The sequence below is a fragment of the Polypterus senegalus genome, chromosome 18, assembly GCF_016835505.1.
Source record: "Polypterus senegalus isolate Bchr_013 chromosome 18, ASM1683550v1, whole genome shotgun sequence".
Taxonomy (NCBI): domain Eukaryota; kingdom Metazoa; phylum Chordata; class Cladistia; order Polypteriformes; family Polypteridae; genus Polypterus; species Polypterus senegalus.
The window spans coordinates 10,104,321-10,126,558 of record NC_053171.1 but is presented as its reverse complement, the minus strand read 5'-3'; the positions used below and the strand labels follow the sequence as shown (position 1 = coordinate 10,126,558).

General features: G+C 39.0%; 1 protein-coding gene across 5 annotated transcripts in view; it reads right to left on the bottom strand.

Moving 5' to 3' along the window:
- Nucleotides 1-22,238, bottom strand: part of LOC120519015 (Fc receptor-like protein 5) — a 179,476-nt gene that overhangs the window by 53,737 nt on the left and 103,501 nt on the right. For 4 of the 5 annotated variants that reach the window (XM_039742091.1, XM_039742095.1, XM_039742092.1 and 1 more), the window contains one exon: nucleotides 19,334-19,597. The exons of the other annotated variant lie outside the window; for it this stretch is intronic. In XM_039742091.1, the coding sequence (XP_039598025.1) occupies nucleotides 19,334-19,597 (264 nt within the window). The remainder of the gene's footprint in view (nucleotides 1-19,333; nucleotides 19,598-22,238) is intronic. 5 annotated transcript variants of the gene reach the window in all.

The following is a 22,238-nucleotide window of genomic DNA, read 5'->3' as shown; positions in this document are numbered from 1 at the left end:
CAGTGTTGAGGCTGCTGCGATTCTTAATATTTATAAATGATTTGGATAGGAATATAAATAATATAATGGTTAATATTGCAGATGATATTAAGCTTGGTGGATTGTCAGATAATCTAGAATTTGCAGAATTATTACAGGGGGACTTGGACAGCATACAGGCTTGGAAAAATTGGCTGTTGAAATTTAATATAAGTAAATGTAAAGTATTACACAAAGCAAAAATATTAGATTTTTAAACACAATGGGAAGTCTTAAAACTGAAAGTATACATTATGAAAGGGATCTACAAGTTGTAGTGTACTCGTCACTATCACCATCCAGACAGTATCCAGAAGCTATTAAGAAGGCTAACAGAATATCAGGTTATATAGCACAATGTGTGGAGTAGAGGTCAAATGAGGTTATGTTCAAGCATTATAATGCACTGGTGAGTCCCATGGCCTCATCTAGAGTACTGTGTGCAGCTTTGCTCTCCAAGCTACAAAAAAGACATAAAAATGCTAGAAAAAGTCCAGAGAAGAGCAACTAGGCTGATTCCAGTTCTGCGGGTGATGAGTTATGAGGAACTCTAATTTTCACTTTAAGCAAAAGGAGATTAACAGGTGACATAATTGAAATGTTTAAAATTATGAGGGAAATGAGTACATTGGATCAAGACAATTATTTTAAAATGAGTTCAACAAGAACACGAGAACACAGTTGGAATCTTGTTAAGGGTACATTTCACACAAACATTAGGAAATGTTTTGTCACAGAGAAGCATAGACACAGGAATAAATAATGTAGTAGACAGTAAGACTTTAGGGATCCTCAATGCTATACTTGATATTATTTTGGAAGAATTAAGTGAATAGAACTGGCAGACTGACAGGCTTTGTTGGGCTAAATAGCCCGTTAATGTCCAGATTATTCTAATGCTCTAATGAGCATGAGGCATAAAGAACAAATGGTATTAATCTAAACCCAATATGGCAAGGTCAGGTATTCTGGAAAAGAAAATTTGAAAGTTTAGTCAAAGGCTTTTTGAGGTTCTTGGGCTCATTTCATTCCATGACTGCCTGAACAGGAGTCACTCAAACAATGCATAATAGCAGGCAGTCCAGAAAAGAGAATGGCCTAATAGACAGTTAAATGACAAAAAGTCAGCTTTGAGCTCCCAACTGACCTTCCAAACAGGTGGATTTATTCAGCTGTGAAGTTCAGCCACTGAGCTGATCTTCTGTGACCATCATGACTGCTATATAGCTGTTCTGAGACTAAAAACTCTGTTGTGACTATGTGTTCAATAAAGAAATACATTTTAGAAATGAAACTGGGGATGAAAGACAACATCAATAGTAGTGGCAATTTATTATGTAATATTTCTGCTTGGTTTCTTGGTTTAATCTTCAAATTGTTTCTAACTTTCAAAGAGGCACTAAAGCAGAGATGCTGGAGCTGATTATTAACTGAACAACAAATAAAGTTATGCTAAATGGGATCCAGAGCAACAGAACTTCATAAGATGGGAGATGACTGAAATAAAAAGCAAACTAAACTGCTCAGGGACAAAGTTTCTAACTCACTGACCAAATGTGCTTAAAAGAAATCAAATAGGTGAATGAGATGGCCAGACTCTCACCATGAATGTCAATGTAAGACTGCTGATCTGAGAAACAAGGAGACACCAACTCTAGAGGCATTACACCTCTGTACACCTCTGTGAGATACTGGACTGCACAAGTCTGTGTCATGTTTCAGCCAGTCTTCCCTGGCCGGGGTTCAAAGTGGTGTTTCTTGTTTGTTTTGCGTTATTTTATGTAATGTATTTATATTAATGTTTATTTTGTTTATTATGTACATTTTTCTTGGTGTTCATTTTTCTTTGGTTATGTCCCTTATGTTTTGTGGGTGGCTTTCTAAGGGGTGGGACTATCTGCCAATCACCGCCAGAAACGGCCCTCCACCCTTTTTAAGGGAGGGCTTCCCATGGTTCTTGGTGGTTCATTGTTGTTCCTTTTGCTCATTTTATGGATTTCCCGGACTTTTTACCCTGTGCCCTGTTTTTCACTACGTCTCTTGGATTCTGGTTTGGAACAGTGTTAATTCATTTTTTGCTCTTGTTTTCAACCACAATTCTGGATCCTGTATTGGGACTTTGTTCACTGTGTATTGCCTTGCCTGTTCAGGCATCTCCTTTGTGCTGTTTGGAGTTCTGGGGCTTGCAGTGCCTTTTGCTATAATAAACGTTTTATTTGTCAGTGTTTCCGCCCTCTAGTGGGCAACTTTGGAAAATGTTTTGTCACCTGTGCTTTGGGACTGCCACAGTTCACAACACCTTGGCATATCTGATCCCCTTTATACCCTTGATATTTCCAACCTGTAAAGCCTTCCTCAATGCTACATTCTAGGGTCGTTAGTCTCCTATTTACATTGCTTCCTGCTTGTCCCTTAGATCCTTTAGGTTTTTTAGCCAAAAAAAAAAAAAACAAGCCAAGAAGAAAATGGAGGCCTTACCAATAGTTAGTACTACTGCCTGGCACTTCCAGTGGCATGGGTTGAAATCTTGTGCAAGGTCTCTGTGAGGATTTTGCACCTTCTCCCTACACATTCCTCCAGGTACTCCGGTTTTCTGGAGCATATAGTAGGAAGCTCTAAACTTGCTAAGTAAGCGTGTTTGTTTGCCAAAGTATCCTTTAGTAAACTGTTACATAAAGCAACTATTTTAGTTTTGTTTTTTGTTGAAGTGGGTATTCCCAGATAACATGTGATCACAATTTGTTACCATGTTTTTCAAAGTTTGATGGCACAGGGGTCCACTGATTAGCATTACAATATAAAAACCTGATTGCCTGACTGTGAAGCATTATTTGCCACTGCTCCATTGATGTTCAGATAATGCTTCATTTTTGGAGTCTCCTTTGTAATCTAATACTCCCTGATCCACCTGATCAAAATCTGTTGTCACAAACAGTATCTAAAACAGCATAATCAACATTATCACATTATCTGTGTTGTATTTAATGGAAACTAAATAACACAAGGCCATCGACTCCCATATAATAATAATTCTTTGCATTTATATAGAGCTTTTCTCACTACTCAAAGCACTCAGCAATTGCAGGTTAAGAGCCTTGCTCAAGGGCCCAACAGAGCAGAGTCCTTTTTGTCATTTACCGGATTCGAACCGGCAACCTTCCGAGTGCCAGTGCAGATCCCTAGCCTCAGAACCACCACTAATCTCACCTAATCTCTCTAAGTGACATTTTTATCAATGAGTCTTTCTACATTGATGACAAGTGATTGTAAAACACATACAAGATCAGCATTGGGCAGATATACTTTGAGGACTTTCATCACTTTTAATATATCTGAATTTTCAAGAAGCGCCAGCAGCTGGAAGGATGTGGACAGATAACTGACAAGAATAACCGGAACTTAAAGGGCAGTGAAAGGGAAGTAAAGGAAAGAACTTCATTGTGGAGGTAAGGAGGGCTGCTAATACTGTGGTATTTTTGGTTTTGTCTTTATATTTCTGTTTACTCCACTGTTTGCATTATTATCTGTGGTGGGTGTCACATGACCCAAAATCAAATTTGTTTATTATCAGGCTGAACAAACTACCAATCACAAAGTCCATGTCCAAAAGTCAATCATAAGTGTGTTCTTGTGTTTCCTTTTTATTTACTAACTTTTTATTTCTTTGTTTACTTTAGTTTGTAATTTTTTTAACAATTGTTTTAACATTATTTGATTTGAACTGTTTCTGCGTGTTTTTACATTTTTAATTTGTACTCTAAATGGCTAATGAGGTTTACTTCACAAACACTTCAATATTTTAGAGGTTAGAATTGATTATGAGAGAGAAAAGAATGAGAGACATCCAGATAAGGTCAGAGGGGACAGGGACTAACATGAGAGGAACTCAGCCAATACGACCTTCTGTGAGATGGCCATGATGATCTCCCAGAAGAAGAAATGGTTTGATAAAGAGTACAATCTAATAGCTGAATAGTAGATGAAGCTTTTGTTTCTGGCTTAGTAGTAAAGAAGAGGAAAACTAGATAGCATGAACATGTCAGTTAATGGCTGCACAAGAAGAGTGGTTGTATTCCTCTTTTGAAAACTGTTTGCACCACATAGTGTATTTATGTAACTATCTTTTTTATTAGGTCTCTTTGAGATCTCTTGGGAGCCTAGGGATACAAGGAATTGTCAGAAAGAGATTAGAGTGATGAAGAAGCCTACTGGGCTTAGCTACAGAACAAGACCACTACACAGCATGAAAAATGAATAGTAAAGCTGAATAAAAAGAGACGTTCTCCCTTTTTAAAAAAAATGTGGCCCAAGTGGATCAGGATAGAGATAATGGATATGAGTAACAGGCATAAGCTGTGAAAACAGAATGAAGGTCCCCTCTGGTTTCCTCATATTTTTTTGAAAATGCCTCTACATTGAATCTTCAATAAAGCCCCTGGCTCTAAGACACTCACTTATTTTGACTTCATATATATTGAAAACCAACCCATGCAGAATAGATCAAATCAGACTAACAGGTTTATTTGAAAAACCCTGTTAGAAAAGAATTGACAATGAAAATGTTCATTAAATCACAATCACTGGACAAAATAACCTTTCATTCCTGTTTCACTGAATGCTGTTTGTTTATCCTCTCAAATGATCTTTATTTTTCTATTAATTTGATCTAAGTTCCTATAAGAGGTGTAGTTTATTGAATTAAAAAAACTAACACACAAAAATATAATTTTTGATATTTTATGGCACTGATTAGTTAAACATTCAGTGACTTGTTGCGTCTACTTTAGCTCGAACCACTCTAACCACACATTTCCTGCACGTGTCGATCAGTCTGCTCTTTATCTTGTACTGTATATATTTTGCATATTTCCGGGTTTCATTTATGGAAATGGATTGCTTCAGGTCATTTAATTGTGTGTACATTTGAATCAGGACTTTGAAATTCGAAAACATTTCTTTTTGCTTCCCATAACTCAACTATAGATCACATTGAGTTTAGGAGTATTCTTATCTTATAAGCCACTCAGTTATTTATTCTTTACTTCATGGATGGACGCACTGAATTTTCTGTTTTTATCCATATATTAATAATCCTTAAGGGATCACAATCTGTGTGGGTCATGAGACTGCAGAGCAATCAAACATTCTTATACTCCACACATCATGCTTTACAGTTACATTTACATTTATTTGTTTAGCAGACGCTTTTATCCAAAAGTGACAACAAAGGAGGTCAACATAATCTAGAACATAATATGGCTCTTCTTCTATTAAGAATTGCTTTCTTTTCACAACAAACATTTACAGTATGTCTGTTCTGTGCACAAAATATTTCTCAACCCATCTTCTAAATCATTCAGGTTCAGTCTGGATGAAATGTTTCAAAATCTGTAGTGATATAATATACCTTTCTGAAAAGCTACTTAAGTTAAAGGAAAATTTGCCCATGAGAAAACTACTCAAGCAGCAGTTTTATGGTATCTGATATCAGTTGTATTCAAGTAAAATGTTGTGTATGTCCGTTTCCATGCTCACATCGCGATGTATAAAAACTAAACTTGGCATTAAACCACGCACATTTTCATGCCCGCTAAATCCTTGGCATACGCAAGTTCTCCACTCGGTTGTGCAAACTGGCGGCACCCATCGTCAAACCAGTGCTTTTGTTCCAGTGTGGTTTCCCTTACTTTTCAAATACACTGAAATTAACCACATATCATTTATTAGTTTAAGGCATCTGATTGTAATTAACCTGTAACAATATAATGGTCCACGGAATGGCCAAACTCTTACAAATACCATAGCTGCTTTAGCATTGTTCCTCTCAATGCACCACTTGGAGTATTTATTCCACTGTATCTGAGTGTGGAATCACAGCTCTACAGCAGCTGATCAGAAAGAGAATTATCAGTATACAGCATCAAGCTCACGCTGCCTCTGCCATGCGCGCAGTCTATCAAACTGGTCCCATACGGTAAACATTTCAGAGCCCTTCCTGTAGAGACATCGCGGTTCAGAAACAGTTTCATCCGAAGAACTATAAACATACTCAATTAGTTCATCAAGTGCTCCTTGTAGAACTGTTTGTACTTATAATTACCTCACTGTAAACTTGCAATACAGTTATAATATTTTACAACCTGAGCCACTTTATAAAAAGCAAATTTACATATGATGACAATATCATTTTTAGATGAAATGCAGCAAAATGTTTATTACATTATACAGATAAAATTTTAACATCATTTAAATAATCTATATTGTTAATAATTAAACATGTGTGGACACTGTGTTGCAGTGCTAGCGATAAGCTAGCAACCATTCAGGGATTGTTCCTGCCTCATGCTGTATGCTTGCTGGGGCTAATGCAACACTGGAAGGATCGACGGAAAGTATAATTAAACATGTACTATGAAGATATTTCAATGTTCCTTAAAGGTTTTGAAGAATCGGCATTCTAAGCTCACAGATGGTTTGACATCTATTACAGAGCTGATTGCATGACGACTGGGTACTTGGAGAAAGAAAAGGAAGGACAGGAATTGGGAGTTAGTACATTTGAAAGAGACAGTACTGCTGCAATAAATTATTTCATCGAAGGTCGCGCACTGCGCAGCGAGCATCTTGCAGCAGGCAGCAACTCTGGACAGGGCACCAGCTCATCACTGTCACTCCGGCACCATCATCATGAAAATGATATCAAATATACAGCTCAGGATTTAAATTATTCAGAGAGCTGTAATATCACAAATGTATTGGATTCTGTGTCCTAGTTATTCACACACATAGAGCACATAGAACAGCACATACAAAACAAAGCATTTAATGTGCTGCTTTAGTTATGATGGGATTTGAGAAACTAGTATATTAAACGATTTTAAGATGAAGTTTATGATGTTTTACTTTAATGACAAAATAAACTACGTGATTAAAGTGGAAATTTCAAGATTAAAGTTGACATTTCAAGCTTTTTTCCCACTGTGTCCCTATTTTTTTTTCTTTTCTCTGTACCCTAATAAGCTTTCATATGACACTCAGATGGTAGGCTATGCCCCGCCTTTTCATGGCGACTTTGATATCTGACAAGTTCTTTTATAATTCGAGCACTGTGCGACTTTGTGAACTTGAACTTTCAAGTTTTTCCACACTCTATGTCACTTGATCAAGTTCCTTTTGTTGTTTGTACCACTGTTTAAACCAACATATAGTACGTTTTTCCTTGCCACCACTTTGTATTCGCTGAAATTCTTCTATTTTCCCCCGTGCTTTTGTCATTGTCTTTTCACAGAACGTTGAGCATAAGAGCTAGTTATATTGATTTGCATATTCAAAGAGGCGTAATTCTGGAAGGAGACGGGGCCGGACAGCAGGCACGTGCATGTGCGTTACTTTTCACGCTCTCCGGGATTTAAGTAGCGGAAGAACGTGAAAGTTGGCGTATGGACAGATTTATGCGTCTGCATTTTTTTCTGCATACGCACATTTCCGCTTTTTTCTGTGCTCCATGTTTTAGTGTGTATTCTACACACGGAATTATGCATGACGCCACTGGTATTTCTCATTTTCCATAGGGCCTCATCCATTCACTCATTCTTGCATTGATTTCCACTTATTATACAGTATAGTCATTGAATTATTCTTTTCTGTACTTTGCCCTTTTATAGTTATTTCCTGTTTATTTTTAATTTTGAAGATACTTGATATAGACATGGGCTATCCTTCTGGAGAGTTACTGTAAAAGCACAAAGATTTTTTTGCAGTGGTTGAAGTCTGATTCACCTGAGTCTAAATTTTTCAGCTTCTGTCTCAGTCCAATATGTTTTGCTAGCATCTCTTTCTGAGTGGTCTTGCTTCTCTAACACTGTGAATTTCCTGACAGCTGCAGCCTCTAAGGATTATAAAGTTTTACTATTTAAACTGGTGTTCTGTAAACACAATGTGAAATATCTAAGCCATATTCTGAATGGTCACTCATGTGTTTTTGTCAAAATCAAGTTTGTACTATTTTTGCTGTTCCTAAACTCTGTCACAATGCTGCAGATTAAATCATTCTGTTGATTTTGGCAGCACCTGCAGACTTCAGATTTTCTTTGCTTGTATTTTCTGTGTACATGCAGCATCATGTCTCTGTAACAGCAACCCAGCCATTGGTGTTTCATCATGATTTAACCATTCATGTTTCACATTCACTATTCATTTTGCAGTAGTAGTCTTCTTTTTATACCGAGCTGTTCTGTTCTTAAAAATGACACTGTTATAAACGTTGAATTTCATGCATGTGCTGCTGAGTTGCTCGAATCTCTTTTATTTGTTCAAATTTCCCCTACAGATTGCATATCCAACTTTCTGTTTTCATGAATGTTTTAGTTTTTTGCCCTAGGTGGTCCTTTACTTTCAGTTTGTGAGATATGTGAAAAATGTGAATACGAATAATGTGATTGGCTGTAGGCTAGACCCTCAACACAATCTGTGGAGTGGTTTGCTCCTACTTCTGCTTGTTATTAGGCTGAGAAGTGTCCTGTAAACATCTATAAAAAGTCTCACTATAGTTCTTGGTGTGGTGAATTATTCTGGAGCTCGCTGGAAAATGTGGGTATTTGACATTTGCTTATTCACCTTTAAACTATCATATGTTATTAATAATTTATTATTGTCTGTACTCTTTTCTTTTAGCAGTTATTAAATAATAGGCCACACCATGTTTTCTGATTAGATTTTAGAAGACATATTTGGGAAACAAAGTTTCCTATATTAATCCCTGGGTTCAACACTGTCTCATGTCTCATGTCCCTTGGAACATCTGGATACAAAGAGCTTATGCTATATTGTTATTTGTAGATTACAGCTCTGCATTCGATGCAGATTGATCACCAAGCTCCCTCACCTGGGTCTTAGAGTGTCCCTGTGGATCTTGGATTTTCTGACTGGCAGACCCCAGCATGTACAGATTGGTAGAAAAACCTCCTGCATGTTAATTCTGAACACTTGTACCCTCTTGGGCACCCATGACTCTATGAACAGATATATCTTCAATACCATCATGCATAAAGTTTGCTGATGATTCCACCATTATAGGCTTGATCACAAACAATGATGAGACGAGAGGAGATTAGTCTGTCAGAGTAGTATCAGGATAATAACCTCTCCCTGAATGTCAGCAAGACTAAGAAGATGATCAATGATTTCAGGAAGCAGCAGGTAAATTAAACCCACATTTACATAGCGAGTGAGGCTGTGGAAAGATTTAACAGTTTAAATTCCTGGGGTTTACCATCACCAGTGATTTTAGAAGGCAGAATACACCACAGAAGTCATCAAAAAGGCTAATCAGTGACTGTGCTTTCTTAGATGTTTTAGCTCCACTGTCTCCAGCAGTCCTGACCAACTATTATTTTGTACTGTCCATCCTGACAGGCTGCATAGGCTTCTGGTATAGAAGCAGTTCAGCTAAGGACCGCAAAGCAGTGCAGAGGGTGTTGAAAACAGCACAGATTATCACTGGGACACAGATACCTTTTTTTCAGGAAATATTTGCTAAGAGCTATCATTGTGAGGTAAAACAAATCATAAAGGACCTCAGTCAATCTCCACAGATATTTTACTCCCTCCTCCCATCAGGCAAGCACTGTAAAACTATTAATCTCTGAAATATGAGATTTTAGCACAGCTCCTACCCAGAGGTAATAAGGCTGCTCAACTGTCATGTGATGAACTGTATTAAAATTCTTAGATTTTAGTGTATGTAATATTGTGTTTAGTGTTATTTACTGTGATTATTATTAATATTACATTTAGTTTTTTCTTGCTGTTTTATGTTGAGATGTTGTGTCTGCAAGGTATACTATATTGTGTAGTACATTGTACTTGTGACAAGAAATTGACTTTGACCTTCAACTTGAAAGTACCATATACAAAGTTCCCTGTTCCTATACCAGAAAAATAACCACATTTGAACAGACATGTGGATTGCTGAGAGTAATAAACTGCTTTTTGCAATGGGATTTGGATATATATATATATATATATACATACTGAGACAACATTTGGATTTAGGGCTTAGAGAGGGAGCAGAGGGGATTAACTTTAACTTGTTCCTATTTAGAATGTGGCCAAAATGGTTTCCAAACCTTTCTGATTACTCCCCAGATATAATGAGGGCACACAGGATAAACTCTGGATGTGCCAACTCATTTGGGCCTTGTCCCATCAACACTGAATATTTACGATTCAGCTTATCCTGAAAGAAGTTCATTGTGTTCAAAACATTTCATATGAATGTTAATGTCTTTGTTTTTTTCCTGAATTTAGCTCTGTTACAGTGTAGATTTCACTACTGCATACTCATCTCGCTAATCTCAAATTAAACACCAGGCAAGATCTGATTTGGAATCCAGACTTTAGAAATTAGAAGGAACACACCGCAATACTGGAAATATTCAATAAATAACTAATCACGACAAAAAAGAATTGAGTAAATATTTACTAAAAAAAGGGTTTACTGAACTGCTAGACCAGTTGAAGGAAATGTATCTGATTAAGATTAAGATTAAGATTAAAATCTGATTAGGTCAGAGGGGGAACCTGATGAATTTTGAGGAAAGGATAGAGGGGTTTTTGAAAGATATGCTAACCAGGTTGTGGGAACAGATAATATGCCTTTGTTTATTAATATTGTTTTTTGCTTGATGGATTGCAAAGTAGAGTACAAGAGGCAGTTAAATAGCATTGCATTGACTCAGGTGAGTTTAGTGAGACTCAGATGGAATTTTTAAATCAGATTAAAACAATGAAAGAAAAATAGACTAATACAGTTCAGATTTCTCAAACCCAGTTTTACATGGGCCAAAGTCATAGAGGCTAAGGCTCTTTTAGACAGCAAAGCTAAAATTGAGGCCATGGTAATATTTACATAGCAGGAAATGTCTGTTTTATTAGAGAGTAGTTACTGGAGAGGTATAGGCCATATATTAGTCAGAATGCTTCAGATTAACCTCAAGTGAACACAGGTGCAACGAAATCCTATATTAAGGCAGCTTATTTTGAAAATGTTCCACCTTGACGCCAGTTATTCCAGACCTACATGTGCAATGCACTATGCTGTTTAAAACAGTGACTAATTGAACTAATTCAAAACTGCAGTGCAAAATACCAATAGGTTTAGCAGTACAGACTTTTTGAACTTCTGTAATAAGTAAATTGAAAATAAAGACCCCAGACTTCAGCGTCACATTCCAGCCTAATACTGGCCTCCCAAATGCTGTCTCACTTTGCAAACACCACTTTAGAAATTTTAATCTTGTAACGGAACAGAAGTCTTAACTTTAATTTCTTTGTCAATTTTTTCTTTGTTGTTTCTTAGACCCAGTGCCAACAAAGCTAGTAAAAAGCTCAAAGGTTGTTCTGGCAGAACCCATTCTTAGCATTACCAATAGCTCATTAGATAGATAGATAGATAGATAGATAGATAGATAGATAGATAGATAGATAGATAGATAGATAGATAGATAGATAGATAGATAGATGATCGCCAATCAGCTTCAGTCTCTTCTTCAGTCAAGGCAGGTGGGGTGTCAAAAAATGACCTGTTAAGGCCCATTAAGACATTCCTTGTGTAATTTTGGGCTATACAAAAAATACATTTTTGTTGTTTTTGAAAGCTTCAGAGAACTCTTTCAAACGGAGTGACCTTTCAATTCACTCTTGAGTTGTGGCAACACACTGCTCTCCCGAAACTCTTTCCGGCTAAATGACTCCATTTTCTTGCACAGGTTCCTTTTATATAGCCTGATCAGGTGCAGGTGTCATACACTGCTACCTCCGAGGTGTGAATGAGGCACTTGACTGATCTGCTTGCGTTGGCATGTGAAAGTGCAATCAGCCAAGCACCCCAGACATCCCAGAAGTGAAGCTTGTTTGTGCTCTTCTGCACCCAATCAGAGGCTGTTCTTCCTTGGATGAGATTATATATTTAAAATCTGCATTGAGCCACAGACCTCTCATCACAAAGCAATAAAGCCGATAATATGTTTGCTAGGGGTCACCAAAATGTCACAAGACGTAACCTAAATCTTGTTTGGAATGAACTAAGCAATTTGGGATTGATTTATGACATAGCCAAGAGAAGGAGAGACAATTTTCAAGTTATATGGAGTGCACCTTGTGTTAATTGGGTTTTCAGTACTTTAATGTTAAAGTTCTTGATCAGCATTAATGCTAGTAAAGACCTCCTTTTGTTAAATTAAAATATTGTGGCTTATTTTTCTTCCACGGTTATTGGTAACAGAAGTGAAACCAGACTGCTCTGATGATTTTTTCCAGCAGCATGGGAAAAATCATTAACTGTATGGCTAGTAAACTGGAAAATCAAAGGAAAGAAGCAGAAAAGATGACAGAAAATTTATGGGAAAAGGAGCATACACAGACGAGGTGACTCCACGATACAAATTCTGTGGTCTGTTCCACAGGCAAAATACCTATGCACTCAAATCCCTAATTCTCCTGTAACCACAACATTAAATTGCAATTCAAAATGCAACCAGGAGGATGATGAATCGGCACCTTGTCTATCACCTCTTCCTTATAATCAAAATTAACAGATTGCTGCTGCTGTCCCTTTCCCAGCAGACACTTCCATTGCCCAGCTGAACAGTATCAGACAGTCAAGTTACTTCCAATCCAGAAACATCAAGATTTAGGACAGGAAGGAGAAACAGCTCTTAGGCATTCAGAATGATTAAACATTCAGGCACATTCACAGGAGGCTAAGGGTTTTCCGCCAAGGGGATTTCCTACTGGGAGGGTAGATAATGCCAATGGGGGTGTAGTGGTTGAAGTACACATGCCCTTGAGTCTTTTCTGGGAGATGATAAAGGAACTGGGACATCCAAAGTACAATGTAAGTGCATTTTTAGTGGGTTTGGAAATTGTTCTGCTGTCACATAGGCCAACATGGGGAGATATGGCAGAATTATTGATGATCATTCTAAAATGAGGTTTGTGGAATAAATTGCATACCCCTGTGGCCCTGTAATTAGGATATAGCGGGTTGGATAATGGATGGAATAAATTAAAAGCTAAATTAATTGAATGGCCAGATGATGATACAGAGTTAAGGGATTTGTTTTCAAATAAGGTGTTTAATGAATTGTCAGACAAGTTGAAGGAAATGTATCCAATTAATATTGACTGGAGCAAAATAAAAGGATCATGCAAATGTTTCAGCTATCAGACTTATGTTCGATTGGACAATAGGGAAGATATAACAGTGATACATGCTATGGACCTCGGATGTAACTATAAACCACACATGTAGATAGCTAAGAAAAATTTGCTCTAGTTACATCTGCTGAAAAATAAATCTAATAAAAATTATATCTTTTGTACAAAGGTTTAAACATCAGGGGCCTCATGCATAACGCTGTGCGTAGAATTCGTACTATAACATGACGTAAGCACAAAAACCGAAATGTGCTTACGCACAGAAAAATCCAGATGCAGGAATCTGTGTGTACTCCAACTTACACGTTGTTCCACTACATAAATCCTGGTCAGCATGAAAAGTAACACACGTGCCTGCTGTCCCGCCCCAATTCCTCCCAGAATTACGCCTCTTTGAATATGCAAATCAATATAAATAACCCTTTTAAGCTCAGTCTTCTGCGAAAAGACAATGGGAAAAGCACGGGGGAAAATATAAGAATTTCAGCGAATACCAAGTGGAGGCAAGGAAAAACACACTATTTGTTGATTTAAACTGTGGTACACTATCTGAGTATCATATGAAAGCTTATTAGAGTATAGACAAAAAAAAGTGGGGAAAAAGCACGAAATGTCAACTTCAATCTCAAAATTTCCATTTTAATCACATAGTTTATTTTGTCATTAAAGTAGAACATCATAAACTTCATCTTAAAATCGTTTAAATTACCAGTTTCTCAAATCACATCATAATTAAAGTATCACGTTAAATGCTTTGTTTTGTATTTGATCTTCTATGTGCTCTATGTGTGTGAATCACTAGGTTCTTCTTAAACCGGCTCTCTTTCTCCGACAGGACACAGAATCCATTACATTCGTTATATTACAGCTCTCTGAATAACTAAAATATTGAGATGTATACGTGATATCATTTTCATGCTGATAGGAGTTAAAGCACGTTATTAAACATGGGTTTCATGGTGGCGCAGTGATTGTGCGCGACCTTTGATAAAATACTTTATTGTAACAGTACTCAGGGGCAGCTCTAGGCTCGTGGAGGCCCTGGGCAGAAAAAAAATCGGTGGCCCCTTCGCCCGCCAATGTCAATATGGTATCTTATGCACGGCGGATGGCGACGTCCATGCATATGTCGCCTCGTACTCATGACACAAGCATTTAACTTTTGTCAAAATTTGCCGCTGCATTTTTAGCTGTGTCATTATTTTCTCTTTCTGTTTTATATTCAATATATAATGGTGTGGTCGCCCCTGCAGTACTGTCTCTTTTAAACGTACTAACATCCAATCCCTGTCCTTCGTTTTCTTTTTACAAGTAACTGATCGCCACACAATCAGCTCTGTAATAGACGTTAAGCCATCTGTAAGCTTAGAGCGCCAATTCTTCAAAACTTTTAAAGAACATTGAAATATCTTCGTAGTACATGTTTAATTATTCTATCCTTCATGCCAGGCGTAGTGAAGCATACAGTACGAGGCAGGAACAACCTTTAATTATTAACAATATAGATTATTTAAATTAAGTTAAAATTTTATCTTATATTTTTCTGCATTTCATCTTAAATGATATCGTCATCATATGTAAATACGCACTTTATAAAGTAGCTCAGGTTGTGCAATATTATAACTGTAGTGCAAGTTTACAGTGAGGTAATCTATACTAATAAAAGGCAAAGCCCTCACTTACTCACTCACTCATCACTAATTCTCCAACTTCCCATGTAGGTGGAAGGCTGAAATTTGGCAGGCTTATTCCTTACAGCTTACTTACAAAAGTTGGGCAGGTTTCATTTCGAAATTCTACGCGTAATGGTCATAACTGGAACCTACTTTCGTATACTGTATACGGCCATAGCGGGAAGCTCGGTTGCCGTGTGAAGCAGAGTTACGTCTTGCGTTTCGCATCATCACGCCTCCTGTGTAATTGAGTGCCTGCCCATATAAGGCCATCCGTCAACGGCAATCCAATAGAAACACTCTGCCGCGAAGGACTGTGCTCATGGAAAGGAAGATGAGATGGTCAGGGTGGCGTTTGGCACAAACTCAGAGAAACTGCGAGAGAAACTTTTAAGTGCTGGGGTCTTACCTAACATTAAATAAAGCCGTGGAAAGAGCTCCAAAGAGCGCAGAACAAAAAAGCGTTACACAATTGAGAAGGCAGCAAAACAATATGAAGCGTGTGACACATACAAGCATATTCATAAGTGCAGCTACTGCGGAAACAAAGCACACGGTGGAAGAAGTCAATGTCCAGCTAAAGAAACACAGTGTAAAAAAAAAAACCCATGCATGCAGTGTGTGATGTATCAAATAAAGAGGAAGACGAGCTGTTTGTTGACGCAGTAAGAAAGGAATCGATAAATGAAACCTGTTATCTTTACAACGGTTGACAAACACGGAATGTAACTTGAACACAACACATCCTCCAAATACGAACCTGATTGAAAGAAATAATGATGATTACTCTTTGCATTATTTGACAATAAAACTATTTATATATATATATATATATATATATATATATATATATATATATATATATATATATATATATATATATATATATTATATATACACACACACATACATATATATCAGCACTTCCCGATTCATTTTACCCTCGCACCCCCTGTGACGAACGATTCCGATTTCACACCCCATTGGTTTGAGAAGAAGTATGAAGAAATATGAGGTTAACACAGAAAAACAGATCACCAATTGAAGCTTTATGAATAATGGATACTTTATTCGCCATCAATGATTGTTTTGGTAAAGCCATACTCAGTGTAATCCTAGGCGAGAGCACAATAGCACGCGGGCTCGGTGTAGTGCGCGTGAAGTCGATCTAAAATGCGCGGTCAGATTCGAAAAAATATATCTTTTCAAGTTCTATTTAGATATAAGGAGGTTCTATTTAGTCGACAGAAATATCTTTGGTAGGAATTTAAGTTGAATTTAGTCTCTAAATTTCTATGGTGAAGAAAACTTTATGCAATGATGACTAAATTTAACTTACATTCTTACCAAAGATATTTCTGTCGACTAAATAAAAATTACTTATATTTAAAATTTAAATAGAACTTGAACAGATACTATAGTTCATAGTACCCACGCAGCACTAAGTGCACGTAAGAATGGAAGTCATCTGTTTTAACAAGCAGCGTATTGCACTGATACGAAATAGCCTGCCCATTTAGATAAATTAAGATTTTGTACAAATAAGGTTTTTCATTTTTTTTCCTCGATGGATTCTGGCACCCGCAGCAACAGCTGCTCGCACGTATATATATATATATATATATATATATATATATATATATATATATATATATATATATATATATATATATATATATATATATATATATATATATATACGTATATACATGTATATATGTACATATGTATGTATATATGTGTATATGTGTAATATATGTTTGTGTGTGTGTGTGTATATATATATATATATATATATATTGCAGCAACACTCATAACAGTGACAAAACAATTACATTGACAATCATGTTACATTATTTTTAAAATGTTTCCTTTTATTTTTCATTACTTCTTTAACACACTACTTCTCCGCTGCGAAGCGTGGGTATTTTGCTAGTTCTACTTATAAGTACAAACGGTTCTACAAGGAGCACTTGATTGAGTGCGTTTAGAGCTCTTGGGATGAAATTCTTTCTGAACTGGGAGGTCCGGACAAGAAAGGTTTGAAGAGTTTGCCGTGTGAGAAACAGTTCAAATAGGAAGCATGGCTGATGCAGCATGTGCTTGATGCTGTATACCAATAATTCTCTTTCCAATTAGCTGCTCCAAGTGGTGCAGTGAGAGTAATATGGAAAAAGATGATCCGCTGTGGCAACCCCTAATAGGAGCAGCTGAAAGAAGTAAAATAAGGTGCAGTGAGAGTAACAACGCTAAAGCAGCTATGATATTTGGAAAAGTTTGACCATTCCGTGGACCATTATATTGTTACTGGTTAATTACAATCAGATGCATTAAACTAATAAACAATATACAGTTAATTTCAGTGTATTTATAAAGCCGCGTCAGGAAAAGAAAGGATAACCACAAAGGAACAATATCACTGCTTTGACGCTGGGTGCCGCCAGTCTGCAAAACAGACAAAAAAGAGTAGAAGTTGCACATGACAGGGTATGAGGTACCGTGGAAATGTGCGTGACTTTACGCCAAGTTTAGATTTTATACATCGCGATTTGAACATGGAAATGTTCTTACACAAAATTTCTGTGCGTACGCACTGTTTATACATGAGGCCCCAGGCATCCCATCATATATGATGAAGTTTTATTCCTGAACAAACTAATAGAATTCACAAAGATTTCTTTTATAGTATTTTTGATCAAACTATGCGATAGAATTGAAATTTTTATTTAAATAAAACACACCAAAATATGATTACGCTGATTAAGAAATGATAAATTCTAAGATTTAATGATTAATTAATCTCCTATAGTAATTTCAGAAAAAAACAACATTTTAAATAAAATATGAGCTCACAAACATACATATTGTTTACTTTCAGTTTAATACATTACATATTTGGGATAAAAACATGGTGGATGTTTAAAAACGATTTGTCTTATGGAAATCCAAAAAAATGAAAAAGTAAATTAAATAAATTAACATTGCATGCGGTGGCACAGTGGTAGCGCTGCTGCCTCGCAGTTAGAAGACCAGGGTTTGCTTCCCAAGTCCTCCCTGCATGGAGTTTGTATGTTCTCCCCATGTCTGCGTGGGTTTCCTCCCACAGTCCAAAGACATGCAGGTTAGGTGGATTGGCGATTCTAAATTGTGGTGTGGCTGTGTGTGTCCTGTGGTGGGTTGGTGCCCTGCCCAGAATTGGTTCCTGCCCTGTGTTGGCTGGGATTGGCTCCAGCAGACCCCTGGGTTTGGATTCAACGGGTTGGAAAATGGATGGATGGCTGGAACACTGTATGTTAATCATAATTATGCTTGAGAATGATCCAATATTTTGGGGGATAAACATTTGTGCTTGAATTTTAAGCATGGTTCCTCAACTCGTGAGAGTTCGATGTTTGTTAAAGCCCAAGAAATTAATCCAATAATTGGGGTGTCATCAGCAAACAATGATTTTTACTGAAGGATCAATGGTCCTACTGTCATTGGTGTACAGGAAATAGAGAAGGTGAAAAATATAGTTTTGGGGGGCATCTGTGGTAATATGGAGACAATCTGCAAGGTGGGGACCCATCCAAATGTACTGTTATCTGTTCCTCAAATAAGTTAAAATTCATTTATAGACTGAAGTATTCAGTCCAGTAAGTAGAAGTTTAGATAACCACAGTCCTGAGACAATGGTGTTAAATGCTGCAATTCAAAGTCTAAAAACAATATTCCAGTGTAAGTTACTTTGTAGTCCAAATGCTCTATCACAATGTGAATGCCCATTCTTATGGCATCATCCACAAATCTATTTTCCCTGTATGCAGCCTGAAGTGGGTCAAGATTAGGAGTAGCAACAGACTTAAGATGAGGAAGAACTTGCCATTCAAATATTTTCATTAGAACTTAAGGAAGAGCAATGGGCCTATAATCATCAAGGCAGCTTATCTGATCTTTTTTGGGAAATGGAGCAATAACAGAAGATTTAAAGCAGTCTGCAACAGTAGCTGTGTAAGAGATTTGTTAAAGATGTCAGTGAAGGGAGGAGCAAGCTGGCTTGCACAGCGTTTAATTGTTGCTAGTGATATTAAATCAGGACCAGCAGACTTTTTGCAGCTCTGTTTTTCAAACAGCTTCCTGACATCATATTCCATGACAGAAAAGGGAGAAAAGGAGTCAGACTTTTGAGATGAAGTGGCTGGTGTCAAAACCATATCAGCATGGTAGGAGTAAAGGAATTGATGATACTCAGCTCCTTGTTGTTCATATCTGCTATAATGCTTATTAAGCCTGTCAGGAAAGAAATAATCTGAGTCAACAACCCTTGTGGAAGTTTATGTAGACTTTACAATGGTGATAACCTTTTGATGTCTATATGTAAGTGTGATTTTAATGCCTAAAAAGCACAAAATAGGAATAAAAAATCTGCAAGGTAGGTGCCTTACCTGATACTTGCAACCAAACAAGACCACTGTATTTTGAGTAAAGCCCATCTTTTTCAGCTCGACATTTATAGTTACCACTGTCTGAGAGAGTCACAGGGCTAATGGCAAAGTTGCTCTCTTTTTGTGTTTTATAAAGGCGTCTGTATCTGCTGCTGTACAGCTCATATGTCCACCCAGGAAGATCTCCATCGACCTGACAGTCAATGTGAACCAGATCTCCTTCAAATATCTGTACTGGAGTCACTTCAAGCCTGGCTGTTCTTTCTGAAAATGAAAAGATGGAAGTATAGTAGTGCTAGAATCAATTAAAGGAAAACATGAATGAAAAGAATGCCTCTGTGCCTTTTCCTATTAATCTACTCATATCAGAAATTTTAAGGTTAGGGATTACTCTAGTAAACGGTAACAATCCCACAGTAAACCCCCTCACCCTATTAGATTAAAGATAGGTGTTTTACTCCACACTGAGGAGTGACAATGTGGACAAATGTTTGGATCAAATTGTTTTTGCATCTGGAGGATTTTATTTACTTTGGCGAATTGGAGTGAGAATTACTAACTGGAACAGACCAAATTCAAACAATGAGAGCATCACGTTCACGAGACACAAAGAAGAAACGTGATGATTCTAAATCCTATACAGTACTGTATGTCAAAATCAAGCATTCTGATCCAGAGAATTACAGGGTGATGTCAAAACCTTTTTGAGGTTTTGAGTCCATTTTCTAGCAATCATTTCAGAGAGAATGGTGACTTAGGGGAACACATCAAAGACAGAGAAACTCAACTTTGCACTCCCAAATGACCTTTCATACTGGTGGATTTATTATTTATATTATTATTATTATTTATATGGGCTCACCACCTATGGGAGGGGCCAAGGAGGTTGGGTGCAATGTGAGTTGGGTGGTGGCCGAAGGCGGGACCTTGGCGGTCTGATCCTCGGCTACAGAAACTGGCTCTTGGGACGTGGAATGTCACCTCTCTGAAGGGGAAGGAGCCTGAGCTAGTGCGCGAGGTCGAGAGGTTCCGGCTAGATATAGTCGGACTCACCTCGACGCACAGCTTGGACTCTGGAACCAATCTCCTTGAGAGGGGCTGGACTCTCTACCACTCTGGAGTTGCCCCCGGTGAGAGGCGCCGAGCAGGTGTGGGCATACTTATTGCCCCCACTGGAGCCTGTGCATTGGGGTTTACCCGGTGGGCGAGAGGGTGGCCTCCCTCCGCCGGGTGGGGAAGGGTCCTGACTGTTGTTTGTGCGTATCGCGAACAGCAGTTTGGAGTATCCACCCTTTTGGAGTCTCTGGAGGGTTGCTAGAGGGCATACCTTCTGGGGATTCCCTCGTTTTGCTGGGAGACTTCAATGCTCACGTGGGCAATGACAGTGAGACCTGGAAGGGCGTGATTGGGAGGAATGGCCCCCCCGATCTGAACCCGAGCGGTGTTTTGTTATTGGACTTCTGTGCTCGTCACGGATTGTCCATAACGAACACCATGTTCAAGCATAAGGGTGTTCATATGTGCACTTGGCACCAGGACACCCTAGGCCTCAGGTCGATGATCGACTTTGTGGTCGTGTCGTGGACTTGCGGCCATATGTCTTGGACACTCGGGTGAAGAGAGGGGCGGAGCTGTCAACTGATCACCACCTGGTGGTGAGTTGGCTTCGATGGTGGGGAAGATGCGGTCAGACCTGGTAGGCCCAAGCGTGTTGTGAGGGTCTGCTGGGAACGGCTGGCAGAGTCCCCTGTCAGAAGTAGCTTCAACTCCCACCTCCGGCAGAACTTCAACCCGCCCCGAGGGAGGTGGGGACATTGAGTCGAATGGGCCATGTTCCGTGCCTCTATTGTTGAGGCGGCTGACCGGAGCTGTGGCGCAAGGTGGTCGGTGCCTGTCGTGGCGGCAATCCCGAACCCGTTGGTGGACACGGCGGTGAGGGATGCCGTCAAGCTGAAGAAGGAGTCCTATAGGACTTTTTGTCCTGTGGGTCTCTGGAGGCAGCTGATAGGTACCGGCAGGCCAAGCGGAACGCGGCCGGTTGTTGCTGAGGCAAAACTCGGGCATGGGAGGAGTTTGGAGGCCATGGAGAGCGACTTCGGACGGCCGAGGAGATTCTGGTCCACCGTCCGCGTCTCAGGAGGGAAGCAGTGCAGTGTCAACACCGTATATAGTGGGGATGGTGCGCTGCTGACCTCGACTTCGGGACGTTGTGGGTCGGTGGGAGGAGTACTTCAAGACCTCCTCAATCCCACTAACATGCCTTCCAATGAGGAAGCAGAGCCTGGGGACTCTGAGGTGGGCTCTCCCATCTCTGGGACTGAAGTCACCGAGGTGGTCAAAAAACTCCTTGGTGGCAGGGCTCCGGGGTGGATGAGATCGCCCGGAGTTCCTTAAGGCTCTGGATGTTGTAGGACTGTCTTGGTTGACACGTCTCTGCAACATCGCATGGACATCGGGACAGTGCCTCTGGATTGGCAGACCGGGGTGGTGGTCCCCTCTTTAAAAGGGGACGGAGGGTGTGTTCCAACTATAGAGGGATCACACTCCTCAGCCTCCCTGGAAAAGTCTATTCGGGGTTCTGGAGAGGAGGGTCCGCCGGATAGTGAACCTCAGATTCAGGAGGAACAGTGTGGTTTTTGTCCTGGTCGCGGAACAGTGGACCAGCTCTTCACCCTTAGCAGAGTCCTGGAGGGTGCATGGGAGTTTGCCCGACCGGTCTACATGTGTTTTGTGGACTTGGAAAAGGCATTCGACCGTGTCCCTCGGGAATCCTGTGGGGGTGCTCGGGAGTATGGGGTACGGACCCCTGATAAGAGCTGTTCGGTCTCTGTACAACCGGTGTCAGAGCTTGGTCCGCATTGCGGCAGTAAGTCGAGCCCGTTTCCAGTGAGAGTTGGACTCCGCC